Source organism: Oryctolagus cuniculus, unplaced genomic scaffold (genome assembly GCF_051225735.1).
Source record: "Oryctolagus cuniculus isolate XC-2025 breed Fujian yellow rabbit unplaced genomic scaffold, ASM5122573v1 ptg000089l, whole genome shotgun sequence".
Lineage (NCBI taxonomy): Eukaryota > Metazoa > Chordata > Mammalia > Lagomorpha > Leporidae > Oryctolagus > Oryctolagus cuniculus.
Window position 1 is genome coordinate 1 of NW_028301692.1, and position 22368 is coordinate 22368.

The window sequence follows — 22368 nt, forward strand, 5'->3', positions numbered from 1 at the left end:
AAATTAGACTTACCGCACCGGCGCTGCCTTTTAGCCGTGTGCCTGGGCTTCAACACGAACTGGATCCCTCCATCAGACAAGATCTCCAGAACGGGATCCTCCATGCTCAGGGCGGAGGTGGACTTCCCCGGTTCCTGATTATGAAAGGCAGCTCGATGGTAGCTTGCTTGGATAGCATATGGACACTCATGCCCTAGGCAGAGAGAAATCTCAATACACATCAGGCTGATGGTGACAGGTATGATCAAACATGCCTTGTTGTCAGTGTGGGTACAGCACCGGGGACAGCTCAAGTTCTCCTGGGGCTTCTGCAAGGAAGAGAGCTGTGTCTTGGGAGTGAGCATCAGGTGTGCTCTCTCTGGGGAGGCACTGCATAAAGCAGGCACCCAGGCAGAGGACCTTTCCAACGCAAACAGAAGTAGTAGCCCATTGCCTAGCTTAGAAGACCAAGATCCCTCAGTGCACTGCACACTGATGACTTGTTATTTCCGTTGTAAAGTAGAAGGCCTGCTAAAATCTGCCTTGACTCCAACTAGATTTTTAACGTCCTCATATGAGTAAACATGAGTAAACATCAGTGGTCTGCATTTTTTAAATGATTGGGCCATATATGTCATGAGTTGCTGTAACCTAGAATCTCTCTCCCACGATGTTAGATCATGAAAAGAGACTTCATTTCTCTGTCAGTTTTATAGCCTGTGATTCTCAAGAGCTCTGGGGCCATGGTCTGCTGTTACACTTCCCTCCTACTTTGGCCCTCTCGGGAGCCCCTCACAGCTCACTAGCTGAGGGAGTGCTGCAGAGTGTTAGAGACCCAGAGCCATCCTACCAACTGATGTTCACGGAGTACATGTAATGTCATTGCTTTCCTCTCTCATTTTTAAATTGCTGGCAACCCAAGAAATTCTCAAGATCCTCTGCTCCTGGTGGGTATTAGCAATTGGGATGTCCATGAAGACACCTCTGTCCCACATTGGACCACCTGGTTTGGTCCTTGATCATGGATCCTGACTGAAGCTCTCTGCAAATGCAGATCAGACCCTAAGATGCAGAGCTGTTGTCTTGAACACTGATGTTCCTGCCACTCACGTGCAAGACTGGACTGATGACCTGCCTTCTGGCTCCTGGCCCTTGCCCTAGGACACCTCCAATCTTCGTGGACCTTTAAGGATAGAACTAGCAATTTAACATTCTGTGTCTATTTTTGCCTCTCAAAAACTAAACTTCGAACATGTTTTCACGATTCTGTGCTGTCAAAGGGATTTTCTTTTCAACAACAAAGTGAAAGCTCCCTTTATTCAATTTCTGACATATTAGTTAAATTTTCCATTTCATGGGACATTAATACCCTGTTCAGAGCAAGAATTATAGCAACTTGTCTCTTTCATGGTAAAAGAAGCTTCTACAACTGCAATATTAACAAAACCAAACCATCGGCATAACCAGGACAGAAAAAGATGATCAGGAACTGAGAGCATATTAAACACACATCCATAATGACCGCTAGGAGTCACCAACGACAGATACACTCTTAGGATTTCTTGGAGCCAGTCACAGTGCATGCCATTGTTCGGGTCCAAATCATCCTCCAGAAAAAACATTTTACATAAACAAATGCCATCTACTCAATAAATTCATTTACAGTATTTGATTTGCACACTAACTCTACTGCTATCTTTATTTTAATTTTTTTTTATTTTTTGACAGACGGAGTGGACAGTGAGAGAGAGAGAGAGACAGAGAGGAAGGTCTTCCTTTTTGCCATTGGTTCACCCTCCAATGGCCGCCGTGGCCAGCGCGCTGCGGCTGGCGCACCGCACTGATCCGATGGCAGGAGCCAGGTACTTATCCTGGTCTCCCATGGGGTGCGGGGCCCAAGAACTTGGGCCATCCTCCACTGCACTCCCTGGCCACAGCAGAGAGCTGGCCTGGAAGAGGGGCAACCGGGACAGAATCCGGCGCCCTGACCGGGACTAGAACCCGCTGTGCCGGCACCGCAAGGCGGAGGATTAGCCTAGTGAGCCATGGCGCCGGCCTCTATTGCTATCTTGTTACAAAGATGTCAAAATTAAGGAGAAACATCATAAAATCGGTGGTTGGCTTTTGTCCTCAGATGTATTTAGCAATTCCTGAATTTTGAGACTGACAAAGTACATTCAGAAAGAACAGAAACTTTATTTTCAAATTTTGTAAGTGACTTGAAAACATTATAAATTACACATTAGTTCCTTTACATGACTGTTGAAAGAAGAATAGGAAGATTGCCCAGGTAAGTAATACTGTTTGATTTTCATAGAAATCACCAGCATTATATTACAAAGTCTATGACAAATAGTATGCCTCCCTTCCTTTCCAGGGCTTGTTTCTATGAGAGACACTGAAACACATGATGATTCATGAATGGTTTCTTCTTTATATAGGTTAATTCAACAACTATTTTAGGAGAAGTATAATGTTTTTATCAACAACCTCAAGATCAAGTGCTAGAAAATTCAACAAAAAGAATGGCTGAACTGTACATGTTTGTTCATCAAAAAACCTTTTAGGAGTTTGAATGTGATTATCTTAATTTTTAATCATGCCCAAATAACTTCTTGACATAATTTCACAATAAATATATATGTGTTTGCAGATGACATGCATGCATGTATACACACACACACACACACACACACACACATTCATAAACACAGGGGAACCAGAAACTCCACTAAAAGACTACTGGAACTCATAAGAGAGCTTGGTAAAGTTGCAGGATATAAAATCAATGCAAAAAAGTAATAGACTTTGTGTACCCAGACAATGCCAAGCCTGACAAAGAACTGGTAAGATCAGTCCCATTCACAATAGCTACAAAAATGTCAACACCTTGAAATAAACTGAACCAAGAAGGTGAAAGATCTCTACAATGAAAATTATTGAGCATTAAAGAAATAGAAAACAGACAAAAATGGAAAAATCTTCCATGTTCATGGATCAGAAGACTTATCATCATAATGTCCATATGACAGAAAGAAATTTACAGATTCAATGTGATCCAATGAAAATACCAAAGGCATTCTCCTCAGATCTAGAGACTATGATGCTAAAATTCATACAGAAAAACAAGAGAGCCCAACAAGCTCAAACAATACTAAACAACAAAAGCAAAACTGGGAGCATTACAATACTAGATTTAAAAGCATACTACAGGGGCCAGCACTGTGGTGCAGTGGGTTAACACCCTGGCCTAAAGTGCCGGAATCCCATATGGATGCCGGTTCAAGACCCCGCTGCTGCACTTCCAATCCAGCTCTCTGCTATGGCCTGGAGAAGCAGCAGAAGATGGCCCAAGTCCTTGGGCTCCTGCACCCACGTAGGAGACCTGGAAGAAGCTACTGGCTCCTGGCTTTGGATCAGCACAGCGCCGGCCGTTGTGGCCAACTGGGGAGTGAACCATCGGATGGAAGATCTCTCTCTTTCTCTGCCCCTCCTCTCTCTGTGAAACTCTGACTTTCAAATAAGTAAATAAATAAATAAATCTTTTTTTAAAAAAGCATACTACTATAATCAAAACAGCTTGGATCTGACACTAAAATAAATACATAGATCAATGAAACAGAATAGAATCTTCATAAACCAATCCAACATGTACAACCAACTAATCTTTGGACAAATGAGCTAAAATCAATACCTACAGAATGGTCAGTATCTTCAACAAATGGTGCTGGAAAGTTGTATATACATGTGCAGAAGTATGAGGTAAGAACCCTACCTATATACCTATATACCCTATACAAAAGTCCACTCAAAATGGATCAAGAATTTCAATCTATGACATGATACCATCAAACTGCTAGAGAACATTGGAGAACCTCTGCAAGACACTGGCATAGGCAAACACCTCTTGAAAAAGACCCTGGAAGCAAGGAGATCAAAGCAAAAATACACAAATGGGATTACATCAAAGTAAGAAGCTTCTACAAAGGAAACACTCAACAAAGTGAAGAAGCAACCGACAGAATGGAATAAAACACTGGCAAACTATACAACAGATAAAGGATTAAGATCCAGAATCTATAAAGAGCTCAAGAAACTCAACAACAACAAAACAAGCAACCCAGCTACAAAATGCTCAAAGGACTTGAACAGGCATTTTTCAAAAGAGGACATTCACGTGGCCAAGAGACACAAGAAAAATCCTCAGGATCACTAGCTACCAGAGACATGCAAACAAAACCACCATGAGGTTTCACCTTACCTTAATTAAATTGGCTTTCATGCAGAAATCAACAAACAATAAATGTTGGTGAGGACGTAGGAAAAAGGTACCCTAATACACATCTGTGGAAATGTAGATTAATACAGCCATTATGGAACACAGTATGAAGATTCCTCAAAAACAGGAAAATAGACCTATCATGTGACCCAGCCATCCCACACCTGGGAATTTACCAAGGGAAAGGAAATCAGTGCACGAAAGAGTTATCTGTACCCCCATGTTTATTGTCGCTCAATTGCACAATAGCTAGGATATAAAATCAACCCAACTGTCCATCAACCAATGACTGGATAAAGAAAATGTGCTATATACATACTATTCAACCACAAAAAAGAACAACATTCTGTCTTTTGCAAGAAAATGGATGCATCGGAAAACCATTATATTTAGTTAAATAAGCCAGTCCCAAAAAGACAAATATCATATGCTTTCCTTGATCTGTGGTACCAAATAGAGTACAAAAATTTAATGTATATGAGTAAAATTCACATTTTGAGATGTGATTATTGTTTAAAGCCCTTGTCTGTAAATAATAACCTGTTCCTCTACTATTTAGAAGAGTGTTGTTGTTCTTTCTTACTACTGGTAAATTTTTTACTTAGTGGAGGGTTAAGCATATGATTTTAAAGTAAACTGAAAGTATGTTATTATAAAACTTAAAAGAAAGAATAAGAAAGGAAGGAGGAGGGAGAGTGGTATACTTGGACATAGACCTGACAGATTTTGCAAGACTTAAAAATAGAGATTACCTATGAGACTAGAAATGGAAAGGGGAATACAAACCAGTATATGGGCATCAATCAAATGTTTGGAGAGATGAACTTCGACCCCATTTTCATTTCATTACAAAAAAAGAAAAAAAAAAAGGACTATTCCAAGACAGTTGTGCTATCCACATGGAAAAGCAGAGAATAAAACTTCAGTTTCTTTTCCAACTACAACTTAAATTGCTGTATGAAGATATGTTGTCAGGCACCCAGGGTAGAGTATACACTTGGCAATTCCTTTTATAAATGAGTACTGACTACATGAGGTTGTTTTCTCCCTTGTAAAGATATTTAAGCTTAAGAACAAACAATGCATAGTCTGGAAATTAATAGTTACCATTTTGAAGCAATACATTTCATTTTTTATTTTGCTGGACACTTACCGATGAGCGGGTAAGAGGTCTTTCTCTGGTTTGAATAGACCCACAATTGGTAGTCCATTTCTGAGCCCTTAGAGACAAAAAGAACTAAGTATCACAAGTCTTTGTCAGGGCATACTTCAAGGATGTATTTCTTTTGTTTTTTAGAAAACTTTAATAAATATAAATTTTGAAAGCATTTTCCCCCCATAACCACCCTCCCACTCGCAAACCATCCCATCTCCTACTCCCTCTCCCAACCAACTCTTCAGTAAGATTCATTTTTAATTCTCTTTATATACAGAAGATCAACTTAGTATATACTAAGTAAAGATTTCAACACTTTGTACCCACACAGACATACAAAGCATAAAGTACTGTTTGAAGATAAGTCTTACCATTCATTCACATAGTACAACACATTAAAAACACAGATCCTACATGGGCAGCAAGTGCACAGTGACTCCTATTATTGATTTAACAGTTGACACTCTTATTTATGACGTCAGTAATCACCCGAGGCTCTTGTCATGAGCTGCCAAGGCTATGGAAACCTCTTGGGTTCACAAACTCCGGCCTTATTAGACAAGGCCAGAGTCAAAGTGAAAGTTCTCTCCTCCCTTCAGAGAAAGGTGCCTCCTTCTTTGATGGCCTGTTCTTTCCACTGGGATCTCACTCACAGAGATCTTCCATTTAGGTCATTTTTTTGCCACAGTGTCTTGGCTTTCCATGCCTGAGAAACTCTCATGGGCTTTTTAGCCAGATCAAGGATGTATTTCTTTAGCATTTCTACATTTCCAAACAAGAAAATAATTGGGACCAGTGCCAATGCTATTCGAGTTAACAGGACTGACCGAAATAACTTCGGTCCCTTTCTGAGCCTCCAAGACTACACCCCAGATTCATGCCATATGACTTTTGACAAGGATCACAATGCTATTATCCCAAGTGACCTAAGGAATAAAGAATCATATTTATGCCACTTCACTAGTAAAGGTAAGTCTAATCCTGATCATTCCACTCTCAGCTATCTCCAGTCTCTTTGAAGAATGCTGTGTTTTACTGGATTTAGCTGGCTTTCTATCATCTACACAAGAGACCTGGATTAAGTTCTCAGCTCCAGGCATCAGCTCTACTGCTGCTGTAGGCACTTGTCGAGTGAAACCATAGACATAAACTCTTCTGTCTGTCTATGTCTCTCAAATAAAACAAGTTTTTAAAAAAGACATGTATGTGGTGTGCACACACATTCCCCGAAGAGCAAGCTTTCATTCAACTCTTATCTTGCTCTTTAATAATTTATTAGAGGCACCAGATATATCATTCCCTGAATCAGCATCTAAGGCATACAGCTTTTATGCAGGTGTTCTTCATGTCCAAATTTACAAGGAGTGAGATTTTAGCATGGTGGTTTGAAGATGCCTGAGACTCACGCCACAATAGCTGGGTTCCAATCCAAGTTCTAGGTCCTGATTCCAGCTCCCTGCTAATGTGCATTCTGGGAAGCAGCTATGAATTCTCAAGTAACTGGGTTCCTGCCACCCACGTGGGGTACCTGAATCGTACTCCTGCATCCAGACCTTAGCTTCAGACCACCCTTAGGTGCTGTGGGCATCCAGAGATTGAACCAACAGAGGCGAGCACCCTCTCTATGTATTTCTGTGTCTTCCTCTCTCTGTGTCTGTCTTCATCCCTCTTGCTATCTCTGTCCTCTCCGACCCTCAAAAATTAAAAAAAAAATTCAACTAGACATGTCTATTAGGTTTGTGTACACTGAGATGATAGGTGTGGGATTGGAGAAACCAGAATATACAGAAATAGCAATCCAACAGACAAGGTTATTAGGAAGCATGTAAGATATTTTTGTGTGTATATATATATACATTTATATATATACACACAAAAAAAATAAAATACATGACAATAGCAATCTGAAATTATACTCCAATTTCATTAAATTATGGCTTTCAGTTCACATGAAATTTAAAATCGGAACAGAAGAGCAATACCCATACAAAGACAAATACATCTCCAACGTTTTCCATTCCCACATGTGCACATGGTTCTGGGGACAAAATATATTGCTGCCTACAATTGGTCTCTTTGCCCGGAACTGTATTTTACAAATATACACTGTAAGCATGTGTGCATGTATCTGGATCAAAGGGAAAATATATTCATCTCAAAAACCAAAGTTGTTATTTAACTCAAAGTATCTTTCAGATTACTTACACTTAATCCTAGCACTGGTAGTGCCATATGGATAACGTCACTCACTGTGTCTAAATTGGTAACTGTTATAATTCCAGACTGTAAAAGGGAAAAGAAGAAAAAACTGCTGATACAGGAGAATGTTAAAGTATATGGTTACATAATTATGAAACTCTTGGTTTCAGGGTAAAGTCTGAGTAATGACAAAGCAAAATACATATGAAGCACCAAACCTTAATGATAACTGATTTTTATTACTTTACGTAACACAAAGCCAGAAGAAAGAATTTCAATTAATTAACATGTTTCTAATAGAGGAGTTATGATACTAAAAATATAACTGCTTAGGCCCAAACAGAAAGAACCTCAATTCAGAAAGAGCCTAACACCCAAAGACTATTTCCATCATGCAGGGAATAGTTCAACAAGGAGTCAGTCTCTCTCCTTCTCTTGATGAGTTGTGTTTTTATGTTTAGATTGATTTCTTTGCATACCATATATTCAGTCCTCGTCAAATGAGAGTAAGAACTGGCTCTCACAGGCATTCTTGCTCCATAAACCACTATGTAGGGAATACCTTCTCCTAGTCAGATCACCCTTTTTAGATTTTCATTGTCAAAATGTATTGAGACCATGAACCCAGAATTCAAGGCTGAAAATTCTAGACATCTGAGTTCTTTTTTGAGATACCCATAGAATTTTAAAACTGTACATGAACACTTTCACAGAATTTTTTAAGGAAAAAAACTCTTTTGAAGGATTACTCATCTTTTTCCAATTTATCTGGTTTGTAACATAATGGATTTTCATGGTATATGGAAATCATTAAATTCAAAATAAGCAGTACAAGGGTATGGGCCTTCTTTTCTGGTCCTGTTCTCTCTATGAACACATAGATGGAGCTGCTTATAAGCATGTAACTTAAGCTATTCAATAATTAGAAAATATGGAAATGAGTTTCATTTCTTTTCCATATGAGATGTTACTCCATATATAACGGCCAGGGAAATGTGACCAGATCTCTAAGAGTTTCATATGAAAATTATGCAACAAAAGCAGCTATGTGCTCCAAGACATTAAAACAAATGTGCTGAAAATGAAAAAAAAAAATTAAAAAAAGTAGAGGCTGTCCCAGCACAAAAACAGAAGATATTTCAAAATGGGAACTTTAGCTGTGAAAAATATCTGAAAGAACAATGCAGTGGGTGGACTAAAAAGCACAAGTGAGATGGCAAATTGAAGACAATGAATTTGAAAATACATCAATTGGAAACAGTCAGTCTGAAAAAGGAAGAAAGGTATGATTGAAAAAATTAGAGCTTACTGCCCTAGTCCAGGAGAAGATAGTTTTTAAAAAGTGGAAAGAGTGTAGTCTCAGGGAAGAGTTGGGGAGAAAATGCCAGAGGAAACTCTACCAAAATTAGAGGGACATGGTGGACCTCCTGTGGATGGCACGGATGCCCACAACTTGGGACTCCAATAGCCGAGAGCCTGCCCAGCAACCGAGAGCCTACGCACTGGCATTGGAAAGTGAGGTGAGACCAGACAGTACTAGCAGTAGTCCAAGGCACTGGTGATTAAGCTGCAAAGAGAGCCTAGAGAAAACTTGGCTTGCAGCCCCAACGAGGAAAGTGTACTTTCCAAACTAGAAGAGAAAAAAAGTATGGACACAATTTCTCTTTCCCCAATCACTTTACAATGCCATTCTGTAACAAGCCAATAGAGCAGGTGCCATTTTGGACATATGTAACAGCTGTGCCAGCTCGTGTCCATGCCCAGCAACTAGTTGAGTGGAGACCCCTGACTAGTGGGAAGAACTAACAGGGGGATAGGAGCCTGTGACTTTGTGAGGCTTCTCTACTGGGACTGTGAAAAAAACTGAGGGTGTGAGGCAGGATCCACGGTGAGGCTGGGACTTTGGGCACTCACACTGGGAGACTCCACATGCTCAGGGCTTCCTGGTTACCTGGTGAGAGACATCGCTGGAGAATCTAAACTTACACTGAGGACTGCACAGATCCTTTGTGTGCTCCCTGCGACAGAGTGGATGAATATTATAGCCACTGGGGCTAGCGCTAAGGCACTGGTCTCCATTAAGGAGAGGAGCTCAGCTGAGCAGAAAAAATTTCCCTTCTGATAAAAAACAGAGAGAGAGATTTACTGTGCCAAACCTGGGTGTATCACCTCAGACATGCCCTTAACCCTGGAGAACTGAACAGAGCTCCCTGATCACACCCACTACAAGCTAGATATTCACTTAAAGTAGACATTCCACTTATCTACAGAGCCACAGTACACAGATAAAATCCACTAGACCAAAAAAAAAAAAAAAAAGAAGAAGAAGAAGAAGAAAAGGAAGAAACCAACAAGTATCTCCACACATGCCAAACAACAAACCCACCAATTCAAGAAACAAGAATAAGGAACACGACATGACACCCTGAAAAGAGTAAAACCCTTCAACAGTAGATTGTGAATACATTGAGGCAGAAGAAATGTAGGAAATGGAAGTTTAAAAATTGATCGTAAGATTACACAGAAGTTATCGGACATAAATGCACAAACTACTGAAATCTGTACAGGACATGAAATAAAATTTCCTCCATGAAATTGAGACCTTAAAGAGAAATCAAAATGAAATGAAGAATATAATAAAATGAATTAAAAATGCAGTGGGGAGCCTTAACAACATAATCAGTGAAGAAGAAAGAATATGGGCCGGCACCACGGCTCAATAGGATAATCCTCCACCTAGCGGCGCCAGCACACCAGGTTCTAGTCCTGGTCGGGGCACCGGATTCTGTCCCGGTTGCCCCTCTTCCAGGCCAGCTCTCTGCTGTGGCCTGGGAGTGCAGTAGAGGATGGCCCAAGTTCTTGGGCCCTGCACCCCAAGGGAGACCAGGAGAAGCACCTGGCTCCAGCCTTCGGATCGGCGCGGTGCGCTGGCTGCAGCGTGCCGGCCGCAACGGCCATTGGAGGGTGAACCAATGGCAAAGGAAGACCTTTCTCTCTGTCTGTCTCACTGCCCACTCTGCCTGTAGAAAAAAAAAAAAAAAAAAAGAAGAAAGAATATAAGACTTAGGAGACAAAGCACAGGAAAGAATACAGTCAAACCAAACACAAGAAGAGGAAATTAGAAACCTAAAAAACACTGTTGGAAATCTACAAGATACTATAAAGTGACCCAACATACAGGTTCTAGAAGTTCCTGAAGGCATGGAAAGAGAGAAAAGATTAGAAGGCCTTTTGAATGAAATAGTAACGGAAAACTTTCCTAATTTGGAGAAAGAAAGGGACATCCAAGTAAGGAAGCACATGAAACTCCTAATAGACATAACCAGAAAATATCCTCATCATGCCACATTGTAATCAAACTCACCACAGTAAAACAGAAGGAGAAGATTCTAAAATGTGCATGTGAGAAATGTCATGGTACTTTTAGAGGATCTCCAGTTAGACTCACAGCAGACATCTCATCAGAAACCCTACAAGCTAGGAGAGAATGGCCAGATATACTCCAAGGCTTAAAAGAAAAAAAATGTCATCCAACAATATCATACCTGCAAAGATCTCATTTATGAACGAAGGTGAAATAAAGACCTTCCATAACAAACAGAAATTCAAAGAATTTATCACCACCCGTCCAGCCCCACAAAAGATGCTTAAGGATTTGTTGCACACAGAAACATGGTCATCACTACAAAAGAAGGTAAAGGAAGAAAATCCCTCAGTAAAAGTTCAAAGGAAATTCAACGTAAAAAACAGGAATATTTTTGGGAAAATGGCAGGGAAAAGTAGTTACTTATTAATAGTCATCTTCAATCTAAATGCCTTCAAATCCCCCGTTAAAAGACACAGACTGGCTGAATGGATTAACAAACAAAACCCATCTATTTGCTGCCTACAGGAAGGAAAAAATGTTTGCAGTCACTGTGAAATTTCCCCAAATTTGACAAAAATAAAAAGTTACAAATTAGCGGCTGGTGCTGTGGCATAGCGGGTAAGGTCGCTGCCTGTATGCCGGCATCCCATATGGGTGCCAGTTCAAGTCCTGGCTGCTCCACTTCCCATCCAGCTCTCTGCTGTGGCCTGGGAAAGCAGTAGAAGATGGCCCAAAGTCCTTGGGCCCCTGTACCCACGTGGGAGACCCGGAGGAAGCTCCTGGCTCCTGGCTTCGGATTGCAGTGCCTCCAGGCGTTGCGGCCATCTGGGGAGTGAACCAGTGGATGGAAGACCTCTCTCTCTCTCCGCGCCTCTCCTTCTCCCTCTGTGTAATTTGACTTTCAAGTAAATAAATAAATCTTTTTTAAAAAGTTACAAATTAAAGGAACTCAGAAAATATCAAACAAAATAGATTCAAAGAAAGCCATGTTTTGGCACATTGTGGTCATATTACTGTAAGTCAGAGAAGGAGCACAGATCCTGAAAGCAGGGACACAAAAATAGGCAAATAAGACAGTCACCATGGATCACTCAAGCTATCAGAAAGCATCGTGACCAGAACACAGTGGAATATCTGCAAGGCGTAGAGAGAGAAATATTAGCTAGGATATTCTTTCCAGGTTCAGCAAAAGTGCCTTTCAAGAGTGAAGCTGAGGGGCTGGCGCTGTGGTGCAGTGGGTGAATGCCCTGGCCTGAAGTACTGGCATCCCATATGGGCGCTGGTTCAAGACTTGGCTGCTCCAAGTCCAGTCCAGCTCTCCTCTGTGGCCTGGGAAAGCAGTGGGATGGCCCAAGTCCCTAGGCCCCTGCACCTGTGTGGGAGACCTGGAAAAAGTTCCTGGCTCCTGGCTTCGGATCCGTGCAGCTCTGGCCATTGCAGCCAATTGGGGGGTGAACCATCGGATGTAAGACCTCTCTCTCTCTCTCTCTCTCTGCATTTCCTCTCTCTGTGTAAGTCTGATTTTCAAATAAATAAAATAAATAAATCTTTTTTTTTTTAAAGTGAAGCTGAAATCTACACATTTTTGGATGAAAGCAAATTAGAAAATTGGTTGGCACCAGAACTTTACTACAGGAAATGGCAAGTTTCCGTAAGATAAAATCAAGAGAAAATTAGAGAAAACTCAGATTTTCAAGTGTGAATGAATAGCATTAGGTATGATTATTTTATGAAAACCATACATAAATGAAATTGATTTTGAAAAATTCCAGGATGAGCAACCATTTGCCATAACTAAAACCAAAGCAGCTTGAGACAAGGGTGCTCCTCCCTACAGGAGAACTCCACTTCAACTTCTTCAAGCAATTCCTCTGGTTATGGAAAACAGCTCATAAAAGATGCCTGGCTCTGATTAGCTGCTGGGAAATGGCTGTGCTGGACTAGGCTTTTTCCACTGCGAATACCATGTTTTGTGATCTGAAGCTGCTGTAAAGAAAAAAGTCAAATAGCGTATCAGTGTTATCATGGTCACCGTTATGAAGATCTGCGCTAGTGTGTCATGATTTTAGAAATCAAATGTGATCCAACTGAAGATATTCTTCCCTACAACATACAAAAATGAGGAAGACACACACCGATCTCTCCAAAGGTTCACCCCTCCAAGTTTAATTCAATCCTGACAGACTTTGGTGTGGGACGTAACCAGCTCAATGCAACACCTAACTCAGAGAGTGGATTCTGTTCCACAAAGGGAGCATTACTAGAGCAAACAATCAATTGGAACATGAAATGAACAACAGGTGGCAATAGTATTTATACCAATGTTCCATTTCCAGGTGAGGACTGTATGGTGTTTATCTAAACTATATCTTGATCTTGGGAATACACAGGTATTCGAAGATAAAGGCATGCAGCATATGTAACTGCCTTCAGAAAGAAGCATATCCAGACACACATCAAGAGACAGACAGAGAAAATAAATTATGGAACAAAAATAGGACAAGATGTCATCAAATCAGCACATTTGGATGTGATAGTCCTATCACTCTTTCACACATTTCAGGGTTTTAAAATTCCTTCCAAATAAATAAAAATATTTTAACATGAAATAAATATTGAAAAACTGGGAACAAACAAAAACACTGTTTGAAAGTAGTGACAAATGAACAGAAATATTTAATTCCCAGAATACTGGCTTGGGAAAAACACTTTATGAAAATGTGAAACTCTGTGGATATTTAACACGAAATAGTCTTTCTAAGCATAAGCACTGAGTTATCGTGGATTCCCAATGCTTCATATAACCTAACATTTACTTTTTTATGTACACAAAAAAATTGCATGTGTAGGTGAAGATATATTTCTCCATGTTCCCTTCGGAATACTCTCACTCTCCCATCTCTCTCTGTCACTCCAATCTCACTCTCTCCTCCCTCTTCTTCTCATCCCCTCCTCTCTCCTCTCCTCTGTTCCATTATATTGTTCCTCTTCCCATACTTCTTGATCTCTATCTGTTTCTCTACCTAAAACCTCTATCCCCATTGTCTCTACCTCTCTTTCAGTCAAAGTCAGGAAATTGGAATTTAAAATGTTGAGTCCAAAACACACTTACATAAGGAACGTTGCTAACGGTATCTGACTCTATCTGTAGAACTGTCGTCTGCTTTTGATCTTTCTCTTTCGACTCAGTTATACACCTAATCAAAATCATTAAGAAACAAAAATTAATGAATTAGCTAATGTTTCTCTTCAAATCAATTCATGTGGCAAAATGTTCTATATATTTCTCATCATTGATATGTACCTATATATACACATATACACACACACACACACACACACGAAACTCTTGTTTGAGGTAGCTAATACATATACTGATACAGAGACATACATATGCATTTCTGTGCACAGATATCTATAGCATACTTACAGGATATAAATATTTATATTCATCTATAAATAACTTTTATATTATTTAGATTTAGATTTGTAGAACTTCTCAGCAAGGTCAAAAGATGAGGAGTGGCATCGCTGTGGCATACGAGGTAACATCACCGCCTGTGGCACCGGCAGCCCATATGGGCACCGGTTCCAGGCCCGGCTGCTCCTCTTCCAATCCAGCTCCTGGCTATGGCCTGCGAAAGCAGTAGAAGATGGCCCAAGGCCTGGGCCCCTGTAGCTCCACAGCAGACCAGGAAAAAGCTCCTGGCTCCTAGCTTCAGATCAGCCCAGCTCTAGCCATTGCGGCCACTTGGGGAGTGAACCAGTGGATGGAAGAGCTTACCCTCCACCTTTCCTTCTTTCTGTAACTCTACCTCTCAAACAGATAAATAAATAAATCTTTAAAAAGCCAAAACAAGAACAACAACAAAACCAGATGAGTAGGAAAATAATTCTGGGAAAGACGGCATGGCCTGGAAAATAACAGGGAGTGTCTTGATGTGTGGTTTGGGCAGCAGATCCACCCCTCAACGTTTTCCTATCTGGACCGCCTTCATGGCTTCAAGTGTAGGAAGCAACAGGTGCTTTCAGACTCACTCAGTAGAGCACTGAGTAGATCCACTCAGCTACTGAGTAGCTCAGTACTAGCTACATTTATAGACATTTAATACATATTGGGAATATTGTTAGCTCTGATCCATAGGCTGTATGGAGGGAAAGATGAAAGATACATCTTGAACTTCTTCAACAGTGAATAGAACATTCATGTGAATGAGGGAACATGACTTACAGCACATGTAGAGAAACCAAGGATTGCAAGATCATCTAAGAGTATTTTCAAGTGGGAAGAGCATTTTTAAGTGGGAATCATGTAGGGGCACTGCTTGCAGAGATTTATGCCTCCTATCACAAACGAAAGATTCAAAATCTGTATGCTAGAGAAATACCTGTCCAGCAGACGTTCCCATTTTTCCATAAATGTCTTCGAACTGCAAGCAGAGAAGTCAGAGAAAATAGTAAGCTACATAAAAGACTAATTCCATCTGATTAAGACTACCATTGCAGACAAACACACCAGCAGGCAAGTGTGGGTGACGGGGACTCAGGCGTAAGTAGTGCCCTCTCACACAAGGGCTCTGGGTGGAGTCTGCTCTTGTACAGCAACATTACAGCGATGGGAAAGAGTTCTTCAAGGGAAGGAGAAGCTGACTTGAAATGAAACCCTGGATTGCAACTATGGGATGCTAGCTCAGTGATCACAGGAGTCACTGAACTGACAGGAGTCTCAGTATCCACCATCGAAAGTGGAGGTCATTAAACCTCAGAGTGCTCCTGTAGCTTGAAGTGCTATTCAAATGGAAAAAGCATTATGATCAGATTATGTCACACTGAAGAGACTGGGCATGTGAATGGAATGCTCTGGGCTCACTTTAGGGGGGAAATCCATACCACTGTACTTCACAGAGGCTGCAGAATTGTCAGATGTCAAATAAATACCTAGAAAATTATTTTAGTGCTATGATGTGCTGAAGGATGTCAAAGCACCTAGTGTTTGGTGACTAATGTTTTATATCCTTCCTGCTACATCATTAATGTATTTGAAATCCAAAGTGAAAAAGATCTGCAGTCGCAAACATACATGGGCTTATAATTTACTAGCATTCAAAACAGCTGGGGAGTGATTGACTACATGGAAAATAAAACTGACCATTTATATGACTGGGTCCTGTGCCGGCAGCACCTGTAATACCTTGCTCATGAATATTTTCATTATCCCGAGAGTAAACCCTAATCTCTAGTAAGCAGCCACACGCTATTCTCCACCACCCCCAGATCCTACACCATGTCATAACTATCCATTCATCAGGTCATGAACATGTAATTTGTTGCTAACTTCTGGCTCTAATGAACAACACTGCTAGGAACATTTGTGCCCAAAAGTCAGAGTTAGGAACAAACAGAGTGTATGTATGTTTACACTTTTCTTGGACCTATATTCCACAGTGGAATTGCTCAGTCCTGCTCAGTCGTCCTACATTGAACTCACGGAAGCAACAGGTTTTTCTGCAGGGGCTGCCACATTTCCTATTTCTACCAGCGAGAGCTCACCCACGCGGCATTTCTATGCCTTCTCAGGACATGCTTCCACAGCAAAGTGGACATTTCCTTGGCTTTCCACCTTCATATGGACTTGAACACCACGGGTTACTTATGCCAATTTGCATAAGAGTGATAACAGCCAACAGCAAATGTACTCGGTGCTGGGCATTGTTGTAAATGTGTTGTATGTGTTTACATAGCTTCACAGCCAATATAGCCTATGTCCACCTCGTGCCCACGCTTCTCCCTCATTCAAAAAACTGTCTAGTGGAACTCCTCATCAAAGGCACCACAAATAGGCAGCTTCCTATCACCTGCAAGATTAAGAAGACATTAAGCAATAGAATCTGAGAACCTAGGGAGAAAATTTGTCATGGCAAAGAAGACATGCAGACAGTGGTACAAGCATGGCTTTGTTCTCAGTAATATTTGCAAGCAGTTCCATCACAGAACTGAGTTGATTAACAGTTTGGATATATCTCCATTGTATCAACTTCAATATGACCTGACAGACCTGGAGGGAGTGAGGAGAGGAGGAGAGCAAAAAAGAGCACCAAGCACCTGGGATGAACTGTCTATGTGAAAAACACACAGGACATTGGGTTTGTGCCTGTTCAGAGCAGCAGGCAGAGGTTGCAAGGTACCTGCGTACACAAAAACAGACACACAAGATGTCTAGGAAATGGAGCCCCGTTTCCTTTCCTCATACCAGCCTCAAAGTGGGCCTTGGAAAACTCACCCACATCGCATGAATCAAATCTTTGTTTCAGGTGGCCGTATCACTGAAGACACCAAATAGCAATTCTAGCAACCCAGGATATAATTTAATTTGTATATCAAGTATTATTTCTTTAGGTCATTACTTTGGGAGAATAAAAGGACTTTTTCAAGCTGAATTGATCTACTCTACTAGTTGAAACACACAAAAGCCTAGACCTAGAGGCTGGAGGATATTGGAGAGGGGCCCCAGAGCCTTGCTCTCTCAAATCTATTTTTATTAATCCAAAATACCCACTCCCCAAGTAGCTCATGGAGCCCTTGGAAAACCATTGCTTCAGACCAAAGCAAATCATTCCAACAGTTCCCATTTCATTCTCTCCACACATATTGGCACATAAAAACCTCTTGGGGAAAATATGTGTCATACAAGTGCCATGGCTGGAAGTCAAAGCATGAGGCAGCAGATTATTATAGGGTCAAATTAAAATGCTTACCAATCCCCCCCCCCCAAAAAAAAACAAGTTTGGAAGAAAATTTAGGTGCATTTCTCTATCTTTGCTAGAAAAGGCAATAAGGGTTATATCCTTCTATATCAAAGTAAAATTACAAGACTCAGCAGTGATACTTACAAGAACTTGGCCCTATAATTCGCCATGGGCCAGCCAATATTCAGGCACCTGGAGGCACTGGTATCACCTTCCTCAACAATGCATTTGGAAATCCATATTTCATTGACAGGGATGACATATTTGTAGTAAATATTTTTGCTGTACCTAAAAAGATCATCAAGCAAGATGTTTTTTTCTTAAATGTACTGAGAGCACATCCTCTCCTGAGCAAACCCCAATCCTCCATGTTCCATAACCAAGAAAAGCTCACATCCATCTATTCCCTCTCAGTGCACAGCACAGGCAAGAGTCAGGTGGACCTGGACAAAATCATGTGCTCAGTGAAGGCTGGCCCACAAGGGGCCCACACACACAAGATTAACGGCAGCCAGTGGCAACAGGTGGACTGGTCTGTTTCTGAATGCTGACTATGGACTTGAGGCCATACTCTGTATTTTAAAGGTGTTACATCTTAAGAGAATCACTCACTCTCTGGTCATGCACATCTGATTGACTTCAACAGAGTGGCTGAGGGGTTGAACAAAGATTAAATCATGGATGAATTATTTATAAAATTTTCTTCTTCACAGAGATAGACTATACATACATAATCTTGGAATAACCTTAGTTTCAGATATTACAAATACCTTTGAATCTTAATTCTTATACAAATTTTGCATCTTGAAAGCTGGGATGGTGAATGTCTGGTCCCTGGGCTGTACAAAGCCTGTGAAGTCACTGAGGCTGGCACTGCCAAGGCAACTAACTGCAAGCTGGATTCAAAATTCAATAAATCCATAACAGGCTAAATTTTTAAGTTGATGATTTTCTCCAGCCCGTGAAAGGTGCTATAAATATTCAAAATGATCCTGGCGGGGTGGGGGGACCCTCTCCACTCCTTCTCTAAAGACAGCTTCTTTCAAATTTCTTTTTTTTTTTTTTTAAAGGCAGAGTTAGACAGTGAGAGAGAGAAAAAGGTCTTCCTTCCGTTGGTTCATCCCCAAAATGGCTGCTATGGCCGGTGCTCTGCCAATCCGAAGCCAGGAGCAGGTGCTTCTTCCTGGTCTCCCATGCGGGTGCAGGGCCCAAGCACCCGGGCCGTCCTCCACTGCCTTCCCGGGCCACAGCAGAGAGCTGGACTGGAAGAGGAGCAACCAGGACAGAATTGGGTGCCCCAACCGGGACTAGAACCCGGGGTGCCAGCGCCGCCGGCGGAGGATTAGCCAGATGAGCCATGACACCAGCTCAAATTTCCTTCTTAAGATTTGGTTCAGATCATCTGCCCCACAGATTCTGGCTTAAAAAAATACTGTGTCCTACAGACTGCAGCCAAAATAAAAGCACAAAACAAAATGTACCTTAGTCCGAGTGCTCAACGTCTTATCCATAAGGGAAGAAAACACCTCCCATTTTTTTCTGCAGAGAGCACAGGGTGACAATATCGCAGCTTCAGCAGTGATATTGCTCAGTACTGGTTTGGTCCACCCCACTTTCGCCCTCTGGCATGCTGCCTTGTTCATTTACAAATCTAACTCTCAGGTGAGTGGTAGACGTGAAGAGCTCTAAGCCTTAAGGAGGATGTTCAAGGATTTGGCCACAGGGCTCCCTATGATTTAAAGCGATTGAAATGAAATTGTCATAAAATCTGCCATGGGATCCAAAAGAATACAAAGTGTTGAGGCAGCTGGGTGAGAGCCGGTACTATAATAAAGAGATCTAGTTTTAAACATGGGCTCACAGGACCAGCGCTGTGGCACAGTGGGTAAAGCCCTGGCCTGCTGAAGCACCGGAATCCCATATGGACGCCAGTTCTACTTCCGGCTGCTACTCTTCCAATCCAGCTCTCTGCTATGGCCTGAGATAGCAGTAGAAGATGGCCCAAGTCCTTGGGCCCCTGCACCCATGTGGGAGACCTGGAAGAAGCTCCTGGCTCCTGGCTTCAGATCGGCACAACTCTGGCTGTTGCGGCCATCTACGGAGTGAACCAATGGAGGGAAGACCTCTCTCTCTGTCTCTACATCTCTCTCTAACTGACTTTCAAATAAATAAAATAAATCTTAAAAAAAAAAAAATCATGGACCCACGACTACTGTGGTGACCTTGAGGCAGCCACTGGGGCTCTCTTAGCATCAGAGCCTGTTGGAAAACAAGAATACAGACCCATCTCAGATAGTGAAAGCAAGGATTAGGCAAGAGGAGGTACAAGATATCCTGAACACACAGATTGCGCTTAACACACCCCTGATCCAACATACCTCATATGATTGTCACTAAGATGAGACTGCATTTTATAAAACTGGGCCTGAGTCTTGCTTCTCTGCTCTAGGACAGGGCAGAACTGGAAGCCAAGGGGAGGGCAGCACTGGCAACTTTTATTTTTCTTTACTCACTTCCTGGTGAGATTTTGTTTGTGGAACTAGTCTTTGTCTTATATAATATTTCATAAATTATGAAAACACAGGTGGAGCAGATAAGCAGATGTCCAGATCAGTCTATTCCTGCCTACTCCTTCCCTGCACACGTGTATTAAGCAGTTGCCTTATTCCAGGCTGTGTACTGGTTGCATTTGTGTTCAAGGCTGACAGTGGGAGTGACCACTTGTGTCTATCTCCAACCGGCACACCAAATCTGCCTCCTGTACCTTTTGCTTTCACTGTCCCTCCCAAGTTGGGGCCCTTGGTATCAGTGATCTGGGTTATCATCTCCAGGACATAGTCTCCCTCCTATATTGCTGCCAGCTCTCCAATCCATTATCTCCCAGCAGCCACAATGATATACTACAATATTTACCTGATATGGCCATTTCCATAAGGAAACCCCTTCAAAGGAATTTCTCAACCCCTTACTGGGATCTGTCAAGATCCTCTGTGACCAGAACCCTGAGCACTTATTCAGTCTCACCTCTGACCTGGTCAATTACAATGAGCTCCAGAAACATCAGCCTTGCTGAAGCCCTGCTCCCAAAGGGTCAAGCTGCATACACGATGGCCTGCAGTCCCCTCAGCCAGGCAAATCGGGACACCCAGTCTATAGAACAGGTGGCTGCTTCTCACACCAGAGGAATGGTTTCAATGTTGCATCTCACAGAGGCACCCTAGTGGGACTCTTCTCTGACACTCTCCACATGGCACTGTTTATTTCCTACTATCAGATGCACATTATTACAATCTTCAATTGTCTCTTTCTTAGTTTGATCATCTCTAGGCAAGACTCAAGAAAGAAGAATCCTGGGACCAGCACTGTGGCGTAGCAGGTAGAGCCACTGCCTGCAGTGCCAGCATGCCACCAGTTCCAGTCCCGGCTGCTCAACATCCAATACAGCTCTCTGCTATGGCCTGGGAAAGCATTAGAAGATGGCCCAAGTCCTTGGGCGCCTGTACCCATGTGGAAGATCTGGAAGAAGCTCCTGGATCCTGCATCCTGGATCCTGGATCCTGGCTTCCAACTGGTGCAGCTTCGGCATTTGCTGCCATCTGGAGAGTGAACCAGCGGATGGAAGACTGTCTCTGTCTCTCTCTGTGTCTCTTTCTCCCCCGCCCTTCTCTTTCTCTCACTGCCTCTACCTCTCTCTAACTCTTCCTTTAAAATAAATAAATGTTCAAAGAGAGAGAGAGAGAGAGAGAGAGGAACCCTGTCTCTCCCATTCTTGATTCCACTGTCTACAGGGGCACAATACAGAATAAAACTTCCATGACTACTTGTTTAATAAGTGAAGAATGAAATCACTGGCAAAAACAAAGTAAAAACATGCTACTTGCTGAGAAAGAGTGCATGAAAATGAATTTTGTTAGAGACAATATATTTCACGATGATCAGGACAGCATGCAGCATATGCACCTACCGAATGTTCGAGATTTTCAGTACGTCCTTGTACAAAAAAGCCTGATGCTTTGTTTTCTTATTACCCGTTCTTAACTTTATCGGACCGTGCACCAGTAGTCTTCGTTCACGTCCCTTTGAAGCACTTGCATCCTCTGAAGTCCCAGCCTCTTGAAAATCATCGTCCCTGCTCAACAGCAAACACCAAAGAGTAGCTAGTCAATGGTCACAGACTAGTTTGATGCCAGTCATTAGGAGTGACACATGATAAAACTGTCATCTCAATTCCTCAGACAAGGCTCTCCAACTACAGATGCCAATGGGGTTTCAGGTTTTACAGGTCTCAAAGAGCAGGTGGCACTGAGAGAGTTGGACAGGGAACACATCCAAGGGAGAACCTAGGGCAAGTATCGTCTTACAGGCGTGCCAAAGAAGACAGCCGCTCAGACCAAGAGGTGTCAGGTAAGTGGAGAACTGAGAGGATAACAAGAAGGGAGCCATCGCTCCCATCAAACGCTATGGAAGGTAAGGCAGGTGGTTACTGAGGACTCATCATTGGACTTACTAACACGGAGGTCTTGGTAACCATGGACAACTGCTGGTGGAATGATGGAAGGGATGTTTTCCACAAAGTCTGTGGTACACAGAGGGTTCTAAAACAACCCATCCAAAAGCCGCACACCCCAATGATTGCAGCCTA

General features: G+C 42.0%; 1 protein-coding gene across 1 annotated transcript; it reads right to left on the reverse strand.

The window, feature by feature from the left end:
* Nucleotides 1-13: 13 nt before the first annotated feature.
* On the reverse strand, nucleotides 14-22345 carry LOC103347526 (rho GTPase-activating protein 20-like; the record flags this gene model as incomplete). The annotated part of the gene is made up of 7 exons (XM_089325324.1): nucleotides 21691-22345; nucleotides 17871-18014; nucleotides 15369-15410; nucleotides 14093-14177; nucleotides 7620-7697; nucleotides 5412-5478; nucleotides 14-193 (listed from the first exon to the last, which is right to left on the reverse strand). Coding segments are annotated over exons 2-7 (478 nt in total), but the record flags the coding sequence as incomplete, so codon positions are not given.
* Between the last annotated feature and the right edge of the window lie 23 nt (nucleotides 22346-22368).